Genomic DNA, 20,503 nt, shown 5'->3' on the forward strand with positions numbered 1-20,503 from the left:
TCCCTCTCAAATTTATTTTTCTTATGAGGGCACTAGACGCGGACACGGATAAATTTGTTTACCTGAGTAGTTGTATAAGTACCGGGGACTGGCTGGAGATGAGATTATTTCTCGAATCTGAAAAGCCAGGCAGCTTTTGCCAACCTCCGAAACCTATGGCGCCTAGATGACGTGAGTTTGTCTGTCAGGTGCAGAGTTTACACTGCAGTGGTGCGATCCATACCGCTTTATGGATCAGGAATCTGGCCCTTACGCGCTGAGGACATGCGGAAGATGTCAGTATTTGACCATCGATGTCTCCGAAGCATTGGTCAGGTCTTTTGGGAACATCGGATTAGTAGTGGTGAGGTATGCCAGATGGTCTCAGGAAAAAGGAACTCTCCGGCGATAGATGAATTACTCACGCTTCATAAGTTACGCCAGTTAAGACACGTACTCCACATGCCAGAAGACCGTCTACCTCACAGAGCACTTTTTGCCAAGCCTGTGCTGACTGGAAACGACTGAGGGTTGGACAGTGTATAACCTGGCAACGAAGTACAAAAACACTAACCAGTGAACTTAGTCGGGTGGGCAACTGCCATCCCCCGAGACTCAACTCACCAACGGCTAATGACATTGGCAGAAATGCCCAATCGCGTATAACCTGGCAACGAAGTACAAAAACACTAACCAGTGAACTTAGTCGGGTGGGCAACTGCCATCCCCCGAGACTCAACTCACCAACGGCTAATGACATTGGCAGAAATGGCCCAATCGCGCAGTCAATGGTACTCGTGCATCGAAGCTATCGCCTTCGATAAGCACCTACCCAGTTCCTGAGCTAAATAAAGCTTGGCTGTATGTCCCACATTCTCCCCTTTTCCGATTATCGAAATTGTAGCAGCTGGAACCGATGTAACTATGATACGCGGTTTATAGTTGATTATTTGAATTTAACTGGATGCCACTATGTAGACAGACACTTCACCATGCGCACCTATGGGAAAGGTTGGGTCACCCATAAAAGATGACTTCCCTTCTCATGTACCCTACATGTATGGATGAAATAAACTTGGTGTTCAAGTTCTAAAAATGAACGTCCCTACGTAACAAAACCGTACAAATAATTGTTGTCCAAACTTCTGCTCGGTGGTAGGTATTATTCGTCTTTGGTTCCCTGGGAAAACTTGGTAGGGAGTGGGACCAGGACAACAAGAGTTGATGCGAAATGGTTCAAAACCCTTATTTCAATGGACATTTGATTTCGGGAATTAATAACTCAGTATAAGTGGTAATTTAAAGGTTTCTGAATCGGTCCTCCCGGACAATGCTACCAGCTCATCGTAATGGTTGAGCCTCAGTGGAGCAAGACCTTGCAAGCTGCATGGGCTGAGGCTCAGTTTCTGAGGGCTCATTTATGGCGTTTAGGGACAATCCGATGAAGGACGTTGAGTTCATTTTCCAGACAAAATCGCACCATGGATCGTTCTTGGGGTAAACTTACAGTGCGAAAGAAGAGTGAGACAAAAGAGATCCTGTGACAAGCGGCCAGTACCTCCTTATCCATGCAAGCAGCGATGCTTGCAGAGAGGTGAAAAAATACCGACCTGGAAACTGTACAATCTGAATAAACATCGTTTGTCCCTAACCACCGGTCAAACTGATCCTCAAACAGCGCAGGATGAGCACGATAAGATAAAGGGTAAGACTCCAGCGCTGTGATTCCTGCGCCTCCGGGCTCCGCAAGCCCATCACCGCCTAATGGACCATACACTTTGATTCTCGAAAAAACCCCAACATCCGTTGACTTATAGGTTAGGCCATCGAATTAAATGGTACGCGCAGGATCTTCAAGCAAAATCACATTGCCCATCTTGATGAATTCTCCAAATCTCATATCAGAAGGGTTGAAAATGTCTGCTTGATTGAACCACAAGTCTTCACTGGGTTTCAGTGCGAACTAGCCTTCAATGTTGAGACGCATGATTACGCAACAGACTGGATGTCTGGCATTTCTCCTGGATACCAGTTCCATCCAGGGAGGAGCCAAAAGTACAAACATCCACCTCTGTGAAACAACCTTCGGCGATGATAGTCTGGAGATGCATAGATCTTTGAAAATTCCCAGAAACTAGTCAGGTTAATCGGGGCAGCTGAGCGAAAACCAGTGAATGTGTGTCAAGCGTTACCTGGTAAAAAAAAGTAACCTAACAACCTGCTTATAGGACACTCTTAAAGGTTGGGTTCGAGATGTCAGGTAAGATACAACTGCATTCAGGTCTCCAATTATCCACCCTGACTTGCCATCAGCACACAATGTCCCGAAAACACAGATCTACCAACTATTTGTGAGGTCTTGAAATCCCCTGAAAGGACCAGAGTTAGGCACGCACGAACCCTGGTCTGCATTGTTCGAAAATCGCTCCCCTGTATCTAACAAAACTAAATAGTGTATGGAGTGATTTGGGCCTTGGAAAAAACACCTGCTATAAGGGATACTGCTACGATCGTCCCTATTCCTAAAAGGGACATTGCTCGGACTGCAAAACCCATCGCAATATGATGCTGAAAGTTGCTTCGAAGTTACTCTCAGCCATCATTCAACGTTCACTGTGTCAATGCCGAGAAACACTATCCATGAAGTTTAGACAGATGTTCGTCCGAACTAAAATGCAACGACTATTGGAGCCGCTGTGACAACCCGAATCAACATACAGTTTTACAAATCGATTGTCAAAACTGATTGACATGAATCAGCCCTTTTCTCTTCAGTTGCTGCTCAGTCGGCGGGAATAACGGCAATAACAAAGAAAACGTAATTATAAAACTAACACGGCAATGGTGTTTCAATTGTCAACTCACTTGGCCTCACCACTTTCGACTATTAGACCAACTTGCATACGGAGTTGATGTCGTAGAAGACGCTGATGCACTGCACCCACGGCTAACAGTGACGGAATCGGGACACGACAGGCACCAGCAGCTCGGTCACTAATAATTAACAGTTGCACCTCTCCACTACGTACGACCCTCTCGGCAACATCACACAACCGCTCTAGTGCGCGTTGAAGCATCCAGCCCAGTGAGTACATCCCATCTGTCTCTGCTTCGAATGTGGCGTCAAGCGTCATACTCCGCCAGGTAAGTACCTGGCAAGTTTCCTTTCGGCCTGTCCTGTCCTTGAGCGTTCCGTCAAGCGAATGTATCAGACGCATATCATCCAGAGACAGTATGGGATGTGGCAACCAGAGTCGATGAACTTGGAATTCTGAATGTACTAGAATGTTCTTTTGGGGTCCGATCGGACATGTCTGACAGCGGGCAGTTCAAAGCAGAGAAAATAGTTATGGGAACAAAACAGTTGCTTCATGAAAATGTCTCAGCCTACCGTTGAGCTGGGCAGACAAGGACACCAAACCTAAGGTAGAAAACACCGGTCACTACAAATGCTAGAAATGCACGTCCCAAGAAAGTCAGTCGTGTAACAAGAGATTGGTGTTGTACATCACCTAATTAGCCTCACTTACCAGAGTCATAACAATACGTTCACGGAAGGGGTCGATAGGAGGGTTGGTCACCTGGGCAAACAACTGCTGAAAGTAGTCAAACACATGAGGAAGCTGCTCGGACAGGCACGCAAGTGGGGCATCGTTTCCCATCGAACCCAAGGCTTCTTTGCTGTGAATGCAGTGGATGCAGTGATTCAGGAGTTAGCAAACGTGTTGTGGGGCAATCAGAGTATCATGGTGAGATAGCTAGGTGCACAACTTGTCTGGGTAGGCCTATAAGCTATGGAAAAGAAAAACAAACCGAGAAATAACAGTCTGTGTGCAGTCGACAAATCGTGCGCACCATCCAATATTTGTTGATGTGCATGAAAAGAAGCCATATGTACTATTCAGAGCACCCACACTAAAGAAATGTCCTGATAGAAGGACGGAAGGGAGGCATCTGGAAGATAGTACAAGCTCACCTGGTTCGCAGCATTGGTAATAAGAGCAGGTTGATGTTCTCCGGATTGAAACCAAATAATGGCAGGCGCCGATCATCTAGTACGGATGAGTCGTCACCCAGAGGATGGTTGTTCGCATCCGAGTTATCAGAGGATGCAATTGTATGCAGCTCGGATAAACTGATAGCCTGAAAAAAGAACACGGCGGGAATGTTGGTTAGTGAGGTGCGAAAAGTCTCCATTAGCTACAAGTCTCGAGCTTAGTGATTCACTTATGGTCCGATAACAAAGATACAATTACCTAGAGAAACTCACTGGAAAGTGTGATCGAGAATGTACAGGAACACTCGCCAAGCACAATCAAAGCAAAATGAGAAAAAGCCTCAAGAGAGCGGAAACGAGAGGCTTTATTGTTCTTCCGTAGCAAATCCAGCTCCTACAAAGTAACTACCCCTAAAATGTTGGTCAATAACGGATAAGTTCAGATGATTTGAGATTTACAGGATACCTGACATCTAAGAAGCTTTCCCGTCTAGTGGTATATGGTTACTTGATCAATTATTGATAAAACGAAATTGTATGAACGTTTTTGTCATATCAGGGCGGTCACATGAATTAGATGACCAACAAATTGAAGAAGTTTGCAATTAAGCAAGCAGACATCTTAAGTAGAACCAACTTAGTCATTCCGATTAATACACACAGGTGGGTTAATGCAATTGAAACCAGCATTGCCTGGTACCATATTCAATTTGTCGCTGCATGAGGAGAATGACTGAATGAGCAGACGTAATTTAACCCGTCGGAGCTTCTCGAAGTTGAACTGGGAAAACATGTTTTGAACTTGTCTTTTCAGCGTCCTATTAGGTCGCGAGATCCTTACAATGACCATAGTATTAGAGACTGGTTTACTGCAGAAACTACCGCATCGAAAGAACTCTTCGGTAACAATTTGCCTTCGTTAATCGTCACCCTTAGGCATGGGATCAAACGTTTGTGAAAACTACATGAGCCTGAAGAATAGTATGTGAGTTTACCAAGTGACTGACCTAAGCCGAGGAAGTGTTCAGTTGGCTACAAATCAACAGACCAGGAGTGTCTCTTCACTCATGTTACGTGTACTTGGACTTTTCAGTTCAAGATCCAGTGAGATAAACATCAACCCAGGGGTGAAAGTTATTCTTAAGTGAAGAATGTGGTCGACTTCAAAGTCCGTAAACTTGACAGTTGTGTGTAATTATTAATGTCATGGATTTTCACCAGGTGTGGGGTTCTTACCGTAATTTTTTACCTCTAGGTAGAGGAGAAATTATTATTACCCAGAATTACTGGCCATAGAAATAAGCTGAATTTCACTGTTGAACAAATGGGATGAAATTCGAGTATCCGGACCACCATATGGTGAGCGATATCAAATACGTGTATAAATTAGGATCTTCAGAACAGTTGCTCAAATAGTAGGAGCAGAACTAACCCCTTTATCCAACCACTCTGCATAAGGATACTTCTCCACGATCTCCAACTTTAGTCGTTCATCGTCGAGAAGACCACCAGCTTGAGTGTCCACAATCAGCAGTCGTCCGGGTTTGAGACGTCCCTTCTGTATAACACGTACGTCGGCAGGAATGTCAACTACACCGACTTCACTAGACATGTAGACCATATCGTTGTCAGTCGCGTAGAATCGAGCTGGACGGAGTCCGTTTCGATCGAGCACTGCGCCAATATAGCGCCCGTCCGTGAACGCGACCAGAGCTGAAAATGAGGACAGAGTTCAGGGGAACCATGTTGAAATGGAACAAGCTCTACTTGAATAAACACAGACTGAAAAGCAGGTCTGTTGTGATCATTTATTTGAGAGTAAAACACTAGGAAAAAAGAGCTCTCAACTAGGTTTTGGTGTGACAGCATCCATAAATTGCAGTGACCGCTTGCTCAATTTAGCGAGGGTTCTACTATTTTGATATGTCTACTTGACTCTTGTTCTAAAACATAAACACCGAAACAACTTAAACTAGTCGGTTTATTTAAGCCCGGCGATGGTCTTAGGCCTCTGATGGATACACCAGACGAGATGTTTAGGCTGACAAACGGCCGCCTCACTCCGAAATCAATCGAGAGCTAGTAAAGCGAAAACTCTGCAAAGCTGTGAGTTCTCTAGTTCTGAGAGATGCGTATTAAACATACAATATCAAGTGGTCGTTAACGGAGGGTAGTACTCATGCGGGCAGTTGATGGGGCCATCATCCAATAAGGAACAGGAAGGGGTATGATGCACTGAAAACTTATTACCTCCCATCTTTGTAACGCCACTGTTCGCTTTTTGGCATATACTGAAGGTAAGCAAAAATGATGTTCTAACAAGATCGAAGAATGACAAAGCCCTTTTCCAACCCATTTATGAGGTTCTGTTACATCACGTCCCCGGAGACCTTCTCACCGACGATTTTGTCAACCACATCAGGTTCCGTGTCCTCCATGGTCTCTGAATGCGCAGCCTCCAAAAAATTAACATCAGTTAAGCAACATATTTTGGCGATCATAGATTTTGTTGAACTTCAGGCAGGTCCCACGCTTCATCGCGCTCTTCAGACTCTATGAACTCACGAGGTCATCGTCTGAATTAATTCATCCATTCAGTATAACGAAGTCTTGAGATGTACAGAGATGTTTCAGGAATTTTCATCTTAAGCATTTGAGCGAAACAGCGGCCAGTGGGGCTGTTTGCTCGTGAAATGACAATCTCTGCATGTCCCATACCATTCAACCAGTTAGTATGCTGCTGTCGTTTCAGGTGCATGGATGACAGACATCTTTCGCCATTCCCATTTTCAGTTCATGCGTACTCTGACGCTTGTCAAAAAAGTACACGGATTCAAGTTCTTGATAAATGTATCGTACCGAACCGAATAGGCGATACCGCTACACCGATAAATTCTAAGTGAGCTACAAAAACAGCACTGGTCGTGAGTAGTCATAGTAGTCGTCACGTCATTATTGACACTGCGGCTCTTGTATACGTGTCTTTTCCCCGGATGACGCCAGACGATCACGCTCAAGCGTAACCTAACCCACATATACCGGCGTAGAGTCATATGCTTAAAGGACGTGACCAAATGAACAAGTACGGCTCAACCGATCGCATTATCAAATAAACTGCAGAAATCGGTAATCCTCTACGGTTTGTCAACGTCCAACTGCAACAGCCAGCAAATACGCGAACGAAGATGGTGTGGTTGAGCTTGTTTTGAAATTGAGGAGCACGATCAGAGCGTAAGTTTTTTTCTTGCCACGCCTAGGAATTCATTGAATTATGCGGCCCGTGTGAAAACCAGGATGTTTGGAGTGATAAATGACAGGTGTTGCGGGAGCAGCGTTAGATTGGCGAATACAATATTGAAGTCATTTGCGCAACTCCGTGGGTGAGGGCATCGTTGTAGTGAGTGACGGTGTGAAGAGGGTATACAGTACATCGCACACACTTGCACGTCATTACCTTACATCCGGTCATTACTGACTGCAACTCCGTGTCAAGCGTTATCGTTTTCCAAATCAATTGGCACCTGTTACACTACTGATGACACAGTCATAAAGCATTACCTAGAACCGCTGTCATTTGGATCAGTCCCTACGGACACTAATTCAGTTTAACCCACAAACACCTTTATCACATTGGAAAAGCCAACTTAAAAAGGTGAATAAATAGGATAAGACGAAGTCTGTCCGAACAAGTGGTGTGGCTACAATTGTCAAAACTGCGCAGTGTTGAAGTGTTTAGCACCAAAATGGAAGCGTCCTGGATACTTCTAATGTCTGGCACAACCAGGCGATACATTTCTGACCGATTCACGAAAGTGTGCGCGTTCGCTAAGCATGTGAACTAAACGTTCAGTTTCGGATGCACCAGTGAACCTCGTGTGTACAGAATGGTTATATGAGATGTTTGATAGCTGATTCTATCGGATAGCGCACTTGCGCTGTCTCCAGGTTGATAGAAGCTTACGAAAGGATGTGCCGTCTAGAAAGCTATAAAAAGAGAAGAGAGTCAACGTTCAGCGTGACCCAATTGTTCCCCTACCTGATATAGTTCCTTTCAAAGTATTTGCTAACGCAAGACGGAAACTGTCCGAACATTGCGAACTGTTAGAAATTGGCCTCCATCCCCGGAAAGACGTTCAAAGTGATCACGCTTTCTAACTTGTCCATTTTTAATAAATTTATGATATGTCATCTCATATCCTACTTCGAATGAACCCTATATTTTATTTTACCGTTTTCAAAAGTTACAATACTGAAATTCAGTCGTTCAAAATGCCTACGAATTTCCGTTTTTTTTTAAAGGACGAATGCTATAGAAACGTGGGACGCTGGCAGATATGCACAATTCTCAAACATGCTGAGTGGAATGAGCAGTTCGTTGGTTGGATAAAATTTAAGATAAAATGTAAATCACAGCGGTGCCCCCATCAGTGATTTTTTGCCAAACAGGAAAGACCGTGCACTTCCCTAAACATCTGTCTCATGTATATTATACATATATATATATATATGTATATATATGGGGTATAGTGCTCCGAGAGCACTAGTTGCACCCACATTGATACTGGAGGGTTATGACCTGTTTGTGTTGACCACTATCAGATTTCGTAACAGAGGGAGGGCATTGTGACGTATGTGAAGCCAGAATTGTACATTCCTATTTCCGATATAAATAGGTCTTTTTGCATCTCTTCTCGAGATTCTCAACAGCTTTCCAGCGGATATTGAACTGATCTGTCTGTAATCGGTACATCTGCACTGCCTATGAGTGCGCTCCATTCTGTTCCTCGGATTATAGTATTCCGATTCTGTACTTGAATTTCCTTTATCTGGAAAGCAAGCTACTACATAACATCATATTACATGGAGATACGGTTTCCATCAGCTATCGTTTTTACGTTTTGTACCGCACATTACCACACCCTGGCTGACTATCTGCGCTTTTGTGTCGATCTACACTAGCCTGTTGAAACTACCTACATCAGCTTTGACAACTTTTTTTCCACTCCCTGCGCCACAATCGAGATAAAAGGAAAAAGTTTACAAAGGAAGGAAACGGGTAAAGTGGAAGAACCAACGCGGATGAAAAAAAAACGAAGTGCGCCAACAAGGTCTGTGTTGACACGTTTATCGCATTGAAAGCTACTGCAACATCTCAGATGGAAGTCCCACTCATTGGGTAAATTTTATTCGTCCGAAAAACTACTAGCCGAGAGGTAGCGGGTTCGACACCCTCTGGAGTTTCGTAAGATGTACGCTGATGATTACCAAGAGGGATGATACAGCTATACAATGCTTCCCGGACTTTCAGTATAAATTGGCTTCACTCAAAGGATGAAATCTCCACCGAAATTCCAGAACCGCACACTACCAAAAAGCGGAAATTTTGTTGGACATGAGTGACCAGGATAACACTCGCTCGACTGCAGTTTACTCGAAGCTGAACAACACAACTGGTGCAGGCAGATATTGGATGTAGTGTCATCATTGGTCATTATGTATCGAGTAAAAAGGGTTGCAAAAAACTCCCAGGAGCCTCTTTAGGATGCTTTGCACCTGTGTAAATAAGGCATAAATGAAAAAGCGATCCATGCTTTAGGAATACAGTAGGTTGCTTAGAATTCTGAGCGACGTTTGGGCTGAGGGCTCGTGGTAAAACACAATTTCGGAAAGTCCCATCATGCAACAATAGAGCTAGGTATATCAATGAGGATAATTCAATAAATCGGGCGATAGAGGATGGAGGTCCATATTTATTCGAACTCCAAAACAGCAGGACTGTTAACAGAAATTAGTAGTGGTGTGACCGCTTATGAAAGGAGACCGGTAGAGAGCAAAAGCAAGGGTACAGTTACGAACATCAATTAACTATCAGTGCAACAGCCCTGCCAATACACCAGCTGTTCACTCACCCGGCCCATCCCAAGGCTCCAAACAGTTGGCAGCCCATTTGTAGAAATTCCACTTGCTCTGCGGCATGTCCCCTTGGCTTGGATCCATGTTATGCCACGCTTCGGGGATCATCATCATGACTGCTTCGGGAAGTGAGTACTCACCGGCATGGTAGAGGAACTCGAGCAGATTGTCCAGCGATCCAGAATCTGACATACCATGTTCGATTATAGGGAACAGTTTTGTGAGCAACTCTTTAGAGAATTTCCGACTCTCCATCACACTCTGTCGAGCGCGACAATAGTTCACATTGCCCTGATAACAAAAGCATCAACACAAAAACCATGAGGGGAAATCTAGACAAGACAGAAGGCAACTACGGGGATGAGGTCGATATTATGCTTATCGCGAGAACGATCTAAGTAAAACGGGTGATATTACAGAATCGGCGTTGCAATTGTTTGAGTTGAAGGGGAGGTGGGTAAGGTGCCTGGCCCAGCGTGCGTGAGCTTAATAGCACGTCGTTAGGATAAAAGGCGAGAGAAAACTAGACTAAGTGAGCTGCTCTAATGTTCATGGCAGTTGAAGTTAGCCAAAAACTCCAACAGAGAAAACTACCATGCCGCTTGATTGCGTTCCTAGTACTTTCTGGTTGTTCGTGCTTTTGCTTTCCAAATTTAGTGTGTCTCAACTATTGCGGAAGTCGGAACGAACTTGAGGATTGCTATTTGGTGCACGCGTTCCGCCCATAGATGCCGCGAATAAAGTGCGACCTGGATGAAAAAAAAAACACTATGGAGAAGTTTCTAGAGCATCCAACCTCGATCTCATCATACGATTAATCAAAATGGCTTCATCGTGTAGATCTTATTCATATTTACAAAGGACTCCCTTACAGTAATGTTAGATGGTGTATTAAACTTGATATTGGTCTTAATGGTGGTGTTTAACAAAGTAAGTAGAATTGGGAAATTTAGAAAATGAATTACGAGAAGACTAGCTTGAGGCCAGAAAACGGCGCTGAAACTTGTTGTATAACAAGGAATGCTCCATAGAAAACGCTGGTTTTTACGTCTCAAGAACGCATCTTGACCGTATATTAGTTGGTCTCTCAGCTTTCCTATGAACCGACGGAAAAGGATTACTACTTCTCCAGCATCCAGACCAATTGCACCAGGAGGAAGTTTGTTTATCCAGATAAAAGCGGATAGGTAAGCAACAAAGTATTTTAGTTTCATAATGCAACTAGTCACGTTTGAAAAGTACTAAAAGCGAAAAGTGATTTTTAGGCTTGAGCTTAAGGAAAAGACGTACGAAGATACTGTGTTATTAAACGGATATGCAAGAGCGAAACGAGTGCGAAGCTCTCTGTTTTTAAGTGGCAAAAAGAACGAACAAACGATTTAACACCGTTGGACAACGACCGAGATCCGTCTTCAAACGAACTAATGCGGCCGTTAGACAAAGACCGATTGCTAAATAAGAACGATGTTAATCCAGGTCCATAATTCACCTTTATGGAGTGCCTTGGAGCCCTACGTAATCCTTCAATTCATTACGGAAATTACTTTGCACGAAAAACGACCAACTACATACTAGAATATTGCTGAGCAGGCGAGACGTAAATCTGATCAACCAATAAGCTCGTGAACTACGAACCAGCATCATCGGCAGCTTTGTTGCTTGCAGACAACCTAGTAACAGACCTTGAAACACTAGACAAATTTCGTCCGATTTGAGAGGTGGACCACTAATCTACGACCGACAAGTACAGCCACATGCTTCCATTTGACAGTAGAATGTTGCAAGGCAGTATAGTGAGAATCAGTAAGTATCAATGAAAATAGACTTTGTTCTGAACTTACTTTATAAACGCCGAAAACGCGAACGTATTCAGCCTTAGTGAGGAGTTCATACCCAGTCACACCTTCATCTGTTGGCCGACTTCTAATGTTTCTCTAACTCAGGCAAGGCAACGCCATGAATTAGAGAACACCTAGCCACTGCAATAATTCTCGAAGACTCCGTAAACAACAGCACAGTGTTCAGCAACAATAACAAGGTCACAATACATTGAACTCTGTGTTTCAAACAAGATGACTAAACGTGTTATCATGTTTCGAGGTAATCCAAACACACGACGATGGTATTCCGCACAGATTGACGCAAACGATGGTACTGATTAAGCACCAAGTCAAGGAGTATATTCACTACACGCTGGGGGCTTTTGATACGGTACAAATAAACTGTACTTCCATAAAACCTAGTGTTAAAAACCGATGCGCTCGACATAGACAGGGAAACTTGTGAGAGATCAACCCACAGTCAGAATTCGCGTGACGAGAGGGAAAGTCAGGTGTAGCAAATGCACCACTTTGTCTAACATGCAGTGCAATGCAAAATGCATACGCGCGCACGGTAAGATCTCCATAAAAGAAAATGAAACCAAAATGTTCAGCTCTGACACCCTCTTGGTGCATAGCTGTCACACAAAACACAGGATGAGAGGAAAAGAAAACTTAGGTTTGGATTCATGCCATGGACTTTTCGGCAGCGCGCTCGCGCCTGAACACCATGAACCAAAAACCGATTACAAAACCTGAGATGAGCCATTCAAAAGTGGGTTAAACTCACTAAACTCCGAAGAATACGGACTTTGGAGATAAAGCGAGGTTTGTAAATCACAAAGACTCAATTACTTGTCTATTCCTCAGGGCCAAGATTATAATTGTTCAGCGAATTTTCAGGTTGAGGAAACCTAATCTCTTTAGTACTGTAGGCAAAATATATTCGAATGGGGGTAAATTGCGCTCTGTTTTATTCTTCAGTCAGATACTACTTCTTATATGACAAATATATTTACCTCCACTTGAAGAGTGCACATAGACCAGACGTGTGATAGGTATCGAGAAGAATGCTCCCGAATATCTTGGATGCAACAACAATCGACATTAGTTGACAACCGTAAATCGCTGAGCACACTTGTGTCATAAGAGGAGTTCGGATCCCCGTTTCATCCGTAAGTACCGTACGGTTCTATGGAATGGGGGTGTGATTAGCCCCAAAGACATCATTATTATTTATAGGATAACAAATGTCAAGTCACGCAGCTCGCTCTGTACAGAGACTCGTGGACGAATTGACACTAGTAACCGATCTATCATAATTAAAGACTATTAATTGCGGTGTTGCTTCTTAGTCGTAGGCGCGTATCGAAACAAATTGAAATATCGAAAATGGAGTTCACAGTTTCGAATGCGTGAGTAGGGATTAAACAGTGTAGTCAAGAGCAGGTTTTCAGTTCATTCAGTGCAGTAACTACCACCTTACTCCTGCAAAAACAAGAAAAACGTTAAGACTGATGAAAATCGAAGTGATGTAGGATGGCTCCCTCTGTCCACCAACCCAGGTAAGCTCCATCCAGTTGCTTTCACTGCTTTCGATTCAAATCAGAGAAATAAGATGATGGCTTGATCATTTCGGAGTCAGACGGATAACGGAGAATTATGACTGGGTATAACAGTCGTCCATTTGGACTTGGCTGGATATTTACAAGAGAGCTACCATGGTGATTATTTCACACTTGCATCAAATACGGAAAGGCTTTGGCCCATATGTCGCAGGAAGTAGCCTGATTTATTTCCTGTTTTGGTTTGCGTTGTTCTCTTTTTTAACACTTTTTAACACTAACTTAAATCTGTTCAGTAACCTTCTGCGTTTTTTTCATTGTGTGTGAACTGTGTTCATCCGCCATGTCATTCTGACAAGAACTAGATAGGGAGCCTACTTGGATAGTCATAACACAGATGTAAAGAGTCCGTGGGTAGAATTAGGCCGAAAATTGTTACTACTTTAAGAAAACGGGGCGATTTATATTGGTACTCACAATAATACGCATCAGGTTTTCAGTACGACTATAGATTTGGATGGCTTGGTTGCCGTTAAGAAAGGACGTTTGCAACACATTACCGTTGTCTGCTTCAGCATGCACAGTTATGCTAGTCTCTGGAATGAAAAAAGAATCTGCAAGCAGCTTCAACCGATACCGGACTCTCTTTGGAATGAGACTCAAACAAGTCTATACAACAGTAACTAATCTAAATTACCGTAACTAGCGATTGTCACCCATTCCTATGAATAAATAGCACAGACCTAGTTAGTTCTACAGAACATTTACACGTCGCTTAGAAGAGAGGGCCTTCGTCCCATACAGTGACGTGGGTGGAAGGGGAGTAAGACCGACCGTTATAGGGCACGTTCCAGATGTTTATTCCCCCAGCGATTTTGTGCAAGAACATTACCGTTGTCAGTGAAATCGAAGAGCGTCGAATGCTTTTAACACTAAGTTTGCTGTTGGGTTAGTCTCACGTGAGCAAAAAGCTATCGGTCTGAATTGTGATTCTGGAACCCCTACCCAGTCATAATCACCGAAGAAGCACGCAGGTGGTTCAACATTGGTAGAGCTTATCAGCGTAATTGGTTAAATCGTTGGATATGACTATGATAGATGGCTGTACTACGGTTCAAAGCTCAGCGCAGCGACAATGATCCGGCCTTGCGAGGGCAACACAAGTATCTGTTAGATCGCTACTTATGGTTAAGTGCGAGCACATAAAAGAATAAAGACCGTCGTCAACATTACAACCCAGTCTCCAAGCTGCCCAATCTCGTCCTTACGTAATCCGAAAATTGAACAAGCTAATTTAGTTGTCCGATGCTTGAACCTCGATTCAATCAACTAGCAAGATTCACTGGGCATTATTGATTCGCCAATCAAACTTTCCTTAGCCAAAGCATCGCAACTCGAGAAGGAAAGCCATCTAGCCTGGTAGTTCCCCAACCCACTACATTCCAGCGACACTGCCAAAATAAGGCGTGCACTGTCTGTGAACTACTAGACTCGGATCCCTTTTCTCCAAGCTAGTGATTAGCGCCAGATTACTCAAATGGCAAGCTGGATGGTAAATAGGGGAAAATAGTATTCACAAAAGCAGAAAGGACCGGTTGATGCGGATTTAAGCTTCTAGAGAAAGGTGAAATGCTGGATTCGTTTTTGTGCTTGATATCCAGTGGTGATGAGTAATGTATGAATCACTGTGTGCAGGCACACCTTCGACATGAACGTGAAAAAAATAACAAACCCATTGTTTACCCGAAGTGTATTGATTTCCCCATTGTGTGCCAGCATACGTTGCGGATGTGCTCGCCCCCATGATGGTAGAGTGTTGGTGGAAAAGCGATTGTGAATCATTGCAAAATGAGTTTGATAGTCCGGATCTTGTAGGTCTTTGTAGTATGTCCACAGTTGTTTGGTGGTGAACATTCCCTGAGAGAGGCGGGACAAGAATTAGAGAGATGAGGAACATCCTTAAACACCAAATGGAAGAAAGAGCACAACATTAACCGTAAAACGTTCTTAGTACTAGTCAATTTTGTCAGTATACAAGTTAACTTGTGCGCCGAGGTGAGACACCTCACTGATCATCAGCCCCAACCTAGGCTGACTATTCCAGAAGCATTGTCCTTCAGCTGCAAAATGTTCTACACAACAACGTGGTGTAACTAGAATTTGCAATGGTGCAGTTCCATCATCAATAGGAGAGCTGCACGGCAAGTGTGTATGTTCAACACCAAATAAATTGCGTTGAAGGCGAAAGAACTGGGGATGAATACTGTCTCAGCAAAAACTTAAGATTAAACATCAGTAGCAAAAAAATATTAAAGGTTTAAAATTGGGTCTCCTCAGTTAGGTTTATAGTTTATAGTCAAGCGTCGCGTTGGCTTGCATTGAAAACTGTCGCTTGACCCTGAGAACAAATAAGTCTTTGCTGCACTTTGCTACAGGTTATGAAGTTCACGTTTTCTTCGGGGGATAAATAGACCCCCGAGGAACAAGGCCGTGGACTCTATGGATACCGTAAATCTTGAGGAGGTCTGGTCAAGAATGCAGTTGACTTAACTGAAGAGTGGCTTCACTTCAGCGACAAATAAACCGGGAATGAGGTGCCCAGACGCTCAAATGTCCAGTTAAACAGAGCAGCAACTAATGGCGGAGATGCATCGTCTTCAAGCAGGTGCCACATCACAGGAGGAATTAAAAAGACCTCATCCTGTAAAGCGTGTCGCGTACCGTATAAGAAAAATTCGTAATTCACTCATCCCCCTTGGCAAGCCACCCGTCATCAAACCTTCGGTTCATGACACTCTAGGGAAGACGTTCCGTAGATTACGAATCAATGTGCGCACACATGAGCACATTACCAATCTTTTTATGTTCGTACTATTGTGTTCACTGAAACTATATATGATGTTATCCCTTAACTTTCACCATTGTGGTGTGGGACGATTGTTATTATCTAGAGATGCTGGTCGAAACCCGATTGATACTCGGTGCGTTAGAGCTTGTAGGATAGAAGGAAACGATGAACCTCCTTGATAACTGGAATACTAAAAGGGTAGCTGAGAGCATACGACTGAAAAAGGCTAAAGCTACCAAACGTTATACCGTAGTGCCGGGCTACGCACCAGCCACTCTTTATCGCGCTTCTATGCACTCGTGCAACAAAACAAGAACGAACTGAACACAAAATAAAAAAAATAATAGCTAAATTGATGAGATTAGCATCCACCGATTCGGATTCACCCTCGAGACAGAAAAGGCACTGAACTCGTTGGGTTTAATCGAAGTGTCACTGTGCTAGAACTTATCACAACGTAGTGACCTTATACTGATGCATCTGTTTTCTGTTAGCAGAGTACGTACTGGATATGGATTTTGGTATGTGCGCGTATGTGACATACTATAGACACTGCTGGGAAACGCTCAGCTTCAAATTAATGGATTTGGCGATCCAGCCAATAAGCAGCAGGTGACAGGTAACGGAACAAGACTGCGTGGCGAGTGCACAGAGGACACCTAAACACTCACCGAAGGTATCTCCAAATCAGGATGACAGTCTGATCTGAGGTATTTAGGTATTGTTGAATGCGTGTGTGAGTGATGGATAGAAAAGGGTTACAGATCATTTTTACTTACTTTGTAAACCACAGTGTCCGGCGATAGACTGCAAATGTAACAGTCCTCTCCAAGCTGGTGACTGGCATATTTACGGAGTAAGAAGACCTGTGTGATCATGCAAGAGGCAAAAGTTGTTGAGTAATGAGCAACCGCAGCACCGCATGCCAACAAAAAGCAGTGCACAGAGGCAATATTTGAATAACAGTAAGAATACGCTGCTTCTGAAATATCGAACGATCAAACTGCCCATTCACTCAGTCCAAAGGGCGTCACAGGAGCTACGATCATCGTGTCAACCATTATTTGTGTTCTATTGTGCGGAATTGCGAATCGGTATCAAAAAGGCATCCTTGAGGTTTTCATCCCAGTGCGATACGATATTAATCGAAATTGGATCTAGGACAACACGGGCAAGCGACAGTGCTTCATACTATAGGCCGCCCAAGATAGGCAAGTAATCAGTGCCTAAGGGTAAGTCTACATTTTACTCTCAGGAGTCTGTTTGTTACTTAGAGAAAAAGGTTTCAGAATGGAGGAAGCACTCTTCAAAAGCTGAGTATCAATAAGCCCATGCCGCGAATCAGATATTCACGAACGACGCCAGAAGCTTCGAAAAATCCTTTTATATGTGTGAAATGCGGATGTAACGGCCAAAGGGGGACATATACTAACTCGGTACTCGACAAGAAAAGCAGAAACTAAAATCATCAATCAGCTGCAAGCATGTGCAATGCACTGCATACAGCCTAAAAATCAGCTGAATCTAGATATAGCCGAGAGAGTTGTTATTCGACATTTCGAAACAATACTGTGATTTCTCTTCCACAGATACTTCAATAGACTCAGGATCTTTCAGGATTATGCACTATGAAAGTTTCACTTAATAAGTTAAGTGAAGTGAACACATCTACTCTTTGCTTGTAATGCACTGAATACATGTTCCTAACTGAACAGACGCTTTTCTTCTGTGTTACCCAATGAACCGTCGCTATTCATGTTCATGTGCTGTTCTTAAAATATCTACACATCTTTGTGTGCATTGATGTGTGAATGACCTGTATTAACCTGGCATAAGTGACAGACAGAGTACTTACACGTGAATGACAACTATGACTGAACTGACAGCATTTCCGAATTCTGGAGATACCAATAAGAGAGCCCTAATTATTTTTAAGAGGGTGTAGTCAAAAAAAATCCGTGCCCTAAGGATCAGTTCTTCGTTGGAGGTTACCTCGTGAAATGTGACACCGAATATCACTGATTGGTCGGTTCAAAGCAGGGCGAAATCTAGCCGACTGAGTTTTATGATGAGGTGCAAAGCAATAATGCGAAAGAAAGCCCATTCGATATGAAGCACTAAGCACAATATTGTCACAGCCTTATCTTGGTGGCCAGTGCTTACCTCTCCTCGAAATTTATCCACATCGAAGGGTTTCTCCTCAAACCTTGGAACTAAAAATACCTGAAAAAGTTTAGGGCGACATGGTAAGAGCAGTTCGGTACTTTACTGGTGGGAAATTGTGCGATTAAAAAACCGAGCGAAGAGAATTGAAGTGTGACAATGTGCACCAAGTTGGTTGACTATTTGTTTTTCTGAAAACCCTCCATTCAGTCTATATTTTCTTCTCTAGCTACGACCGGTAAGTGGAAATGATAGCCAATGCGCTTTTACCCGGAACAGATGGGAAAACTGCTCGACCGAATACCTCAAAATTTGGGCCGAATAAGAACGAATTCTGGACGACACGTTTCCAGTCACCAAAACTGCTCTGAAGCTGACCATCAAGTGAATCACCAACGGTGTGTAGAGAAACACACCGGCGCAAGCTCAATAGAAGCAGTGGGTTGTTCCTAATTTATGTCCGCTCCATTTGATTGACACCGCATCTGAGAGAGGAGATTAAATTTTAGTCTGAGTTGCAACCGGAATCACTGTCCCAATCAACGAGTTGCCCTAACTGATAGGTGGATTTTCAAAGCTATGTTGCAATGAGGCAAAAAACAAGACATTGTGTACAAATGCAGAAAGCATAGATGAAACTGACTCTCGAAATAGACCAAAGTAACCAATCAGTGCGTACTATTAGATGGAAGATCGTTGGGGGAGACAAGATTAATTGATTAATTGAAAAGGCTGTCACACCGTTCACATATGTGCGAACAACAGAGACGATGTCGGAACATAATGTACACACATAAATACTCCGCTGCCCGTGAGATTGTACCAACACAACCTGGACGTAAATAAGGGGCAGGTGTTACTCTGCCAGGTGATGAGCACCGGCGACTCCCCCTAGTGTCATGGTATCTGAGACCAACAAAAACATGGCTAGGCCACCTCGTCAGAGGGACCACCATTGGTTCTGTCATAACCCTTGGTTGATCGTAAGCTGCCACAATAAGCGACTCACCACATTTTGATTAAACCTCAGCGTTCTTAAAAACTCGGGTGTTCTCAAGTTCGCCGAGGTTAAATCAATTAGTTTGAGCTCTCATTGTTTGTTCGGAGGAAACTGGAGGAAATAGTGGGTTTACGTCGATCTAGACGCGCATGTTGTTTCTGTTCATTGCCGATCGGTTGGTGACTAGGTGACTGCCACCCCTGTTTGTGGAAAATGTGAGTTTCATCTTCCGGTTTTCGATACTTTGGTACTGATGAGCCAATATAAGAAACGCGTACATCTACCAAGTCCGGTTTCCTAACTGTTGCCTAATTGGCCGCAGACATAAGTGCTTCAGTTTGGGATATGTTGCTGCGTTCCTGGTGAAAAGATCTGAGCCAAATCCATCCACACACCCAAGCTACAGTTGTTTCCCTTCAAAATTACTAACAAACCCTAGTTTTACACTGGTGATTATGATAATCCACAGACTCGGTAAGCTACGATCTCTTGAGGGCCCCACCCAATCAGAGCGACTGTTTAAAACGGGTTTCTATTGAATACTTCCAATTTCCTCAACTGTTGCACGTACTAACAATCACACATTTATGAGCATTTTGTATAACTCGAGAGGTTAATTCCAAAAACTTATCGTAAGACCCGAAAATTATCTCAGCCACTCTACTTGCTTTGTTTTTCGAAATAAACTATTCACTATGGGTGAAAGTGAAACGTAAACTGTCCAGAAGTGAAAAGCGAACCGAGATTGCTGAATTGTCCAAACATACACATGAAGCGGTACTATGGAGAGTAACTGGGCGGAACGACCATCTAAGCAATGTCCCAGACACAGCTAAGTCTTTTATGTAAAACGAATTAAGTGGAAGGCACTGGATACTATCCATTACAAAATTTTCTCAGTTCCAGGTCCTCATCATTGGGGCCTGAGGAACAGTTGTCTTCTCTTGGTCCTAAGATGCTTGGCTGAGGACGTATTATTTACACCTGACAATCGCACTTAGTGACAGTTTCAAAATTTCAACATACCACCAATTGCTGATTAATTTTAAGATTGGCAATAGGGGACGTTAAAGTAAGCGCCATATCTTCCTGTTGATTCTCATTGTGGACCTCGAACAGATCACATTTTTACATAAATGTGACAAAAGCTAGCTTTTGCAGGATGCTATTTAGCGATGCAGGCAGTGTCAGTACAGGTGGATACACAGAAGTAAGGGG

At 43.4% G+C, this 20,503-nt stretch overlaps 1 protein-coding gene across 1 annotated transcript in view; it reads right to left on the bottom strand.

Moving 5' to 3' along the window:
* T265_03115 (hypothetical protein) overlaps positions 1-20,503 on the bottom strand; it is a gene marked incomplete at both ends in the record, with an annotated part of 70,889 nt that overhangs the window by 42,454 nt on the left and 7,932 nt on the right. The window contains 9 exons of the mRNA XM_009167520.1: positions 2,845-3,293; positions 3,510-3,660; positions 3,956-4,122; positions 5,409-5,689; positions 9,886-10,180; positions 11,731-11,812; positions 15,007-15,191; positions 16,902-16,988; positions 18,286-18,345. Of these exons, the coding sequence (XP_009165784.1) occupies positions 2,845-3,293; positions 3,510-3,660; positions 3,956-4,122; positions 5,409-5,689; positions 9,886-10,180; positions 11,731-11,812; positions 15,007-15,191; positions 16,902-16,988; positions 18,286-18,345 (1,757 nt within the window). The remainder of the gene's footprint in view (positions 1-2,844; positions 3,294-3,509; positions 3,661-3,955; positions 4,123-5,408; positions 5,690-9,885; positions 10,181-11,730; positions 11,813-15,006; positions 15,192-16,901; positions 16,989-18,285; positions 18,346-20,503) is intronic.

The sequence above is a fragment of the Opisthorchis viverrini genome, assembly GCF_000715545.1.
Source record: "Opisthorchis viverrini unplaced genomic scaffold opera_v5_42, whole genome shotgun sequence".
Lineage (NCBI taxonomy): Eukaryota > Metazoa > Platyhelminthes > Trematoda > Opisthorchiida > Opisthorchiidae > Opisthorchis > Opisthorchis viverrini.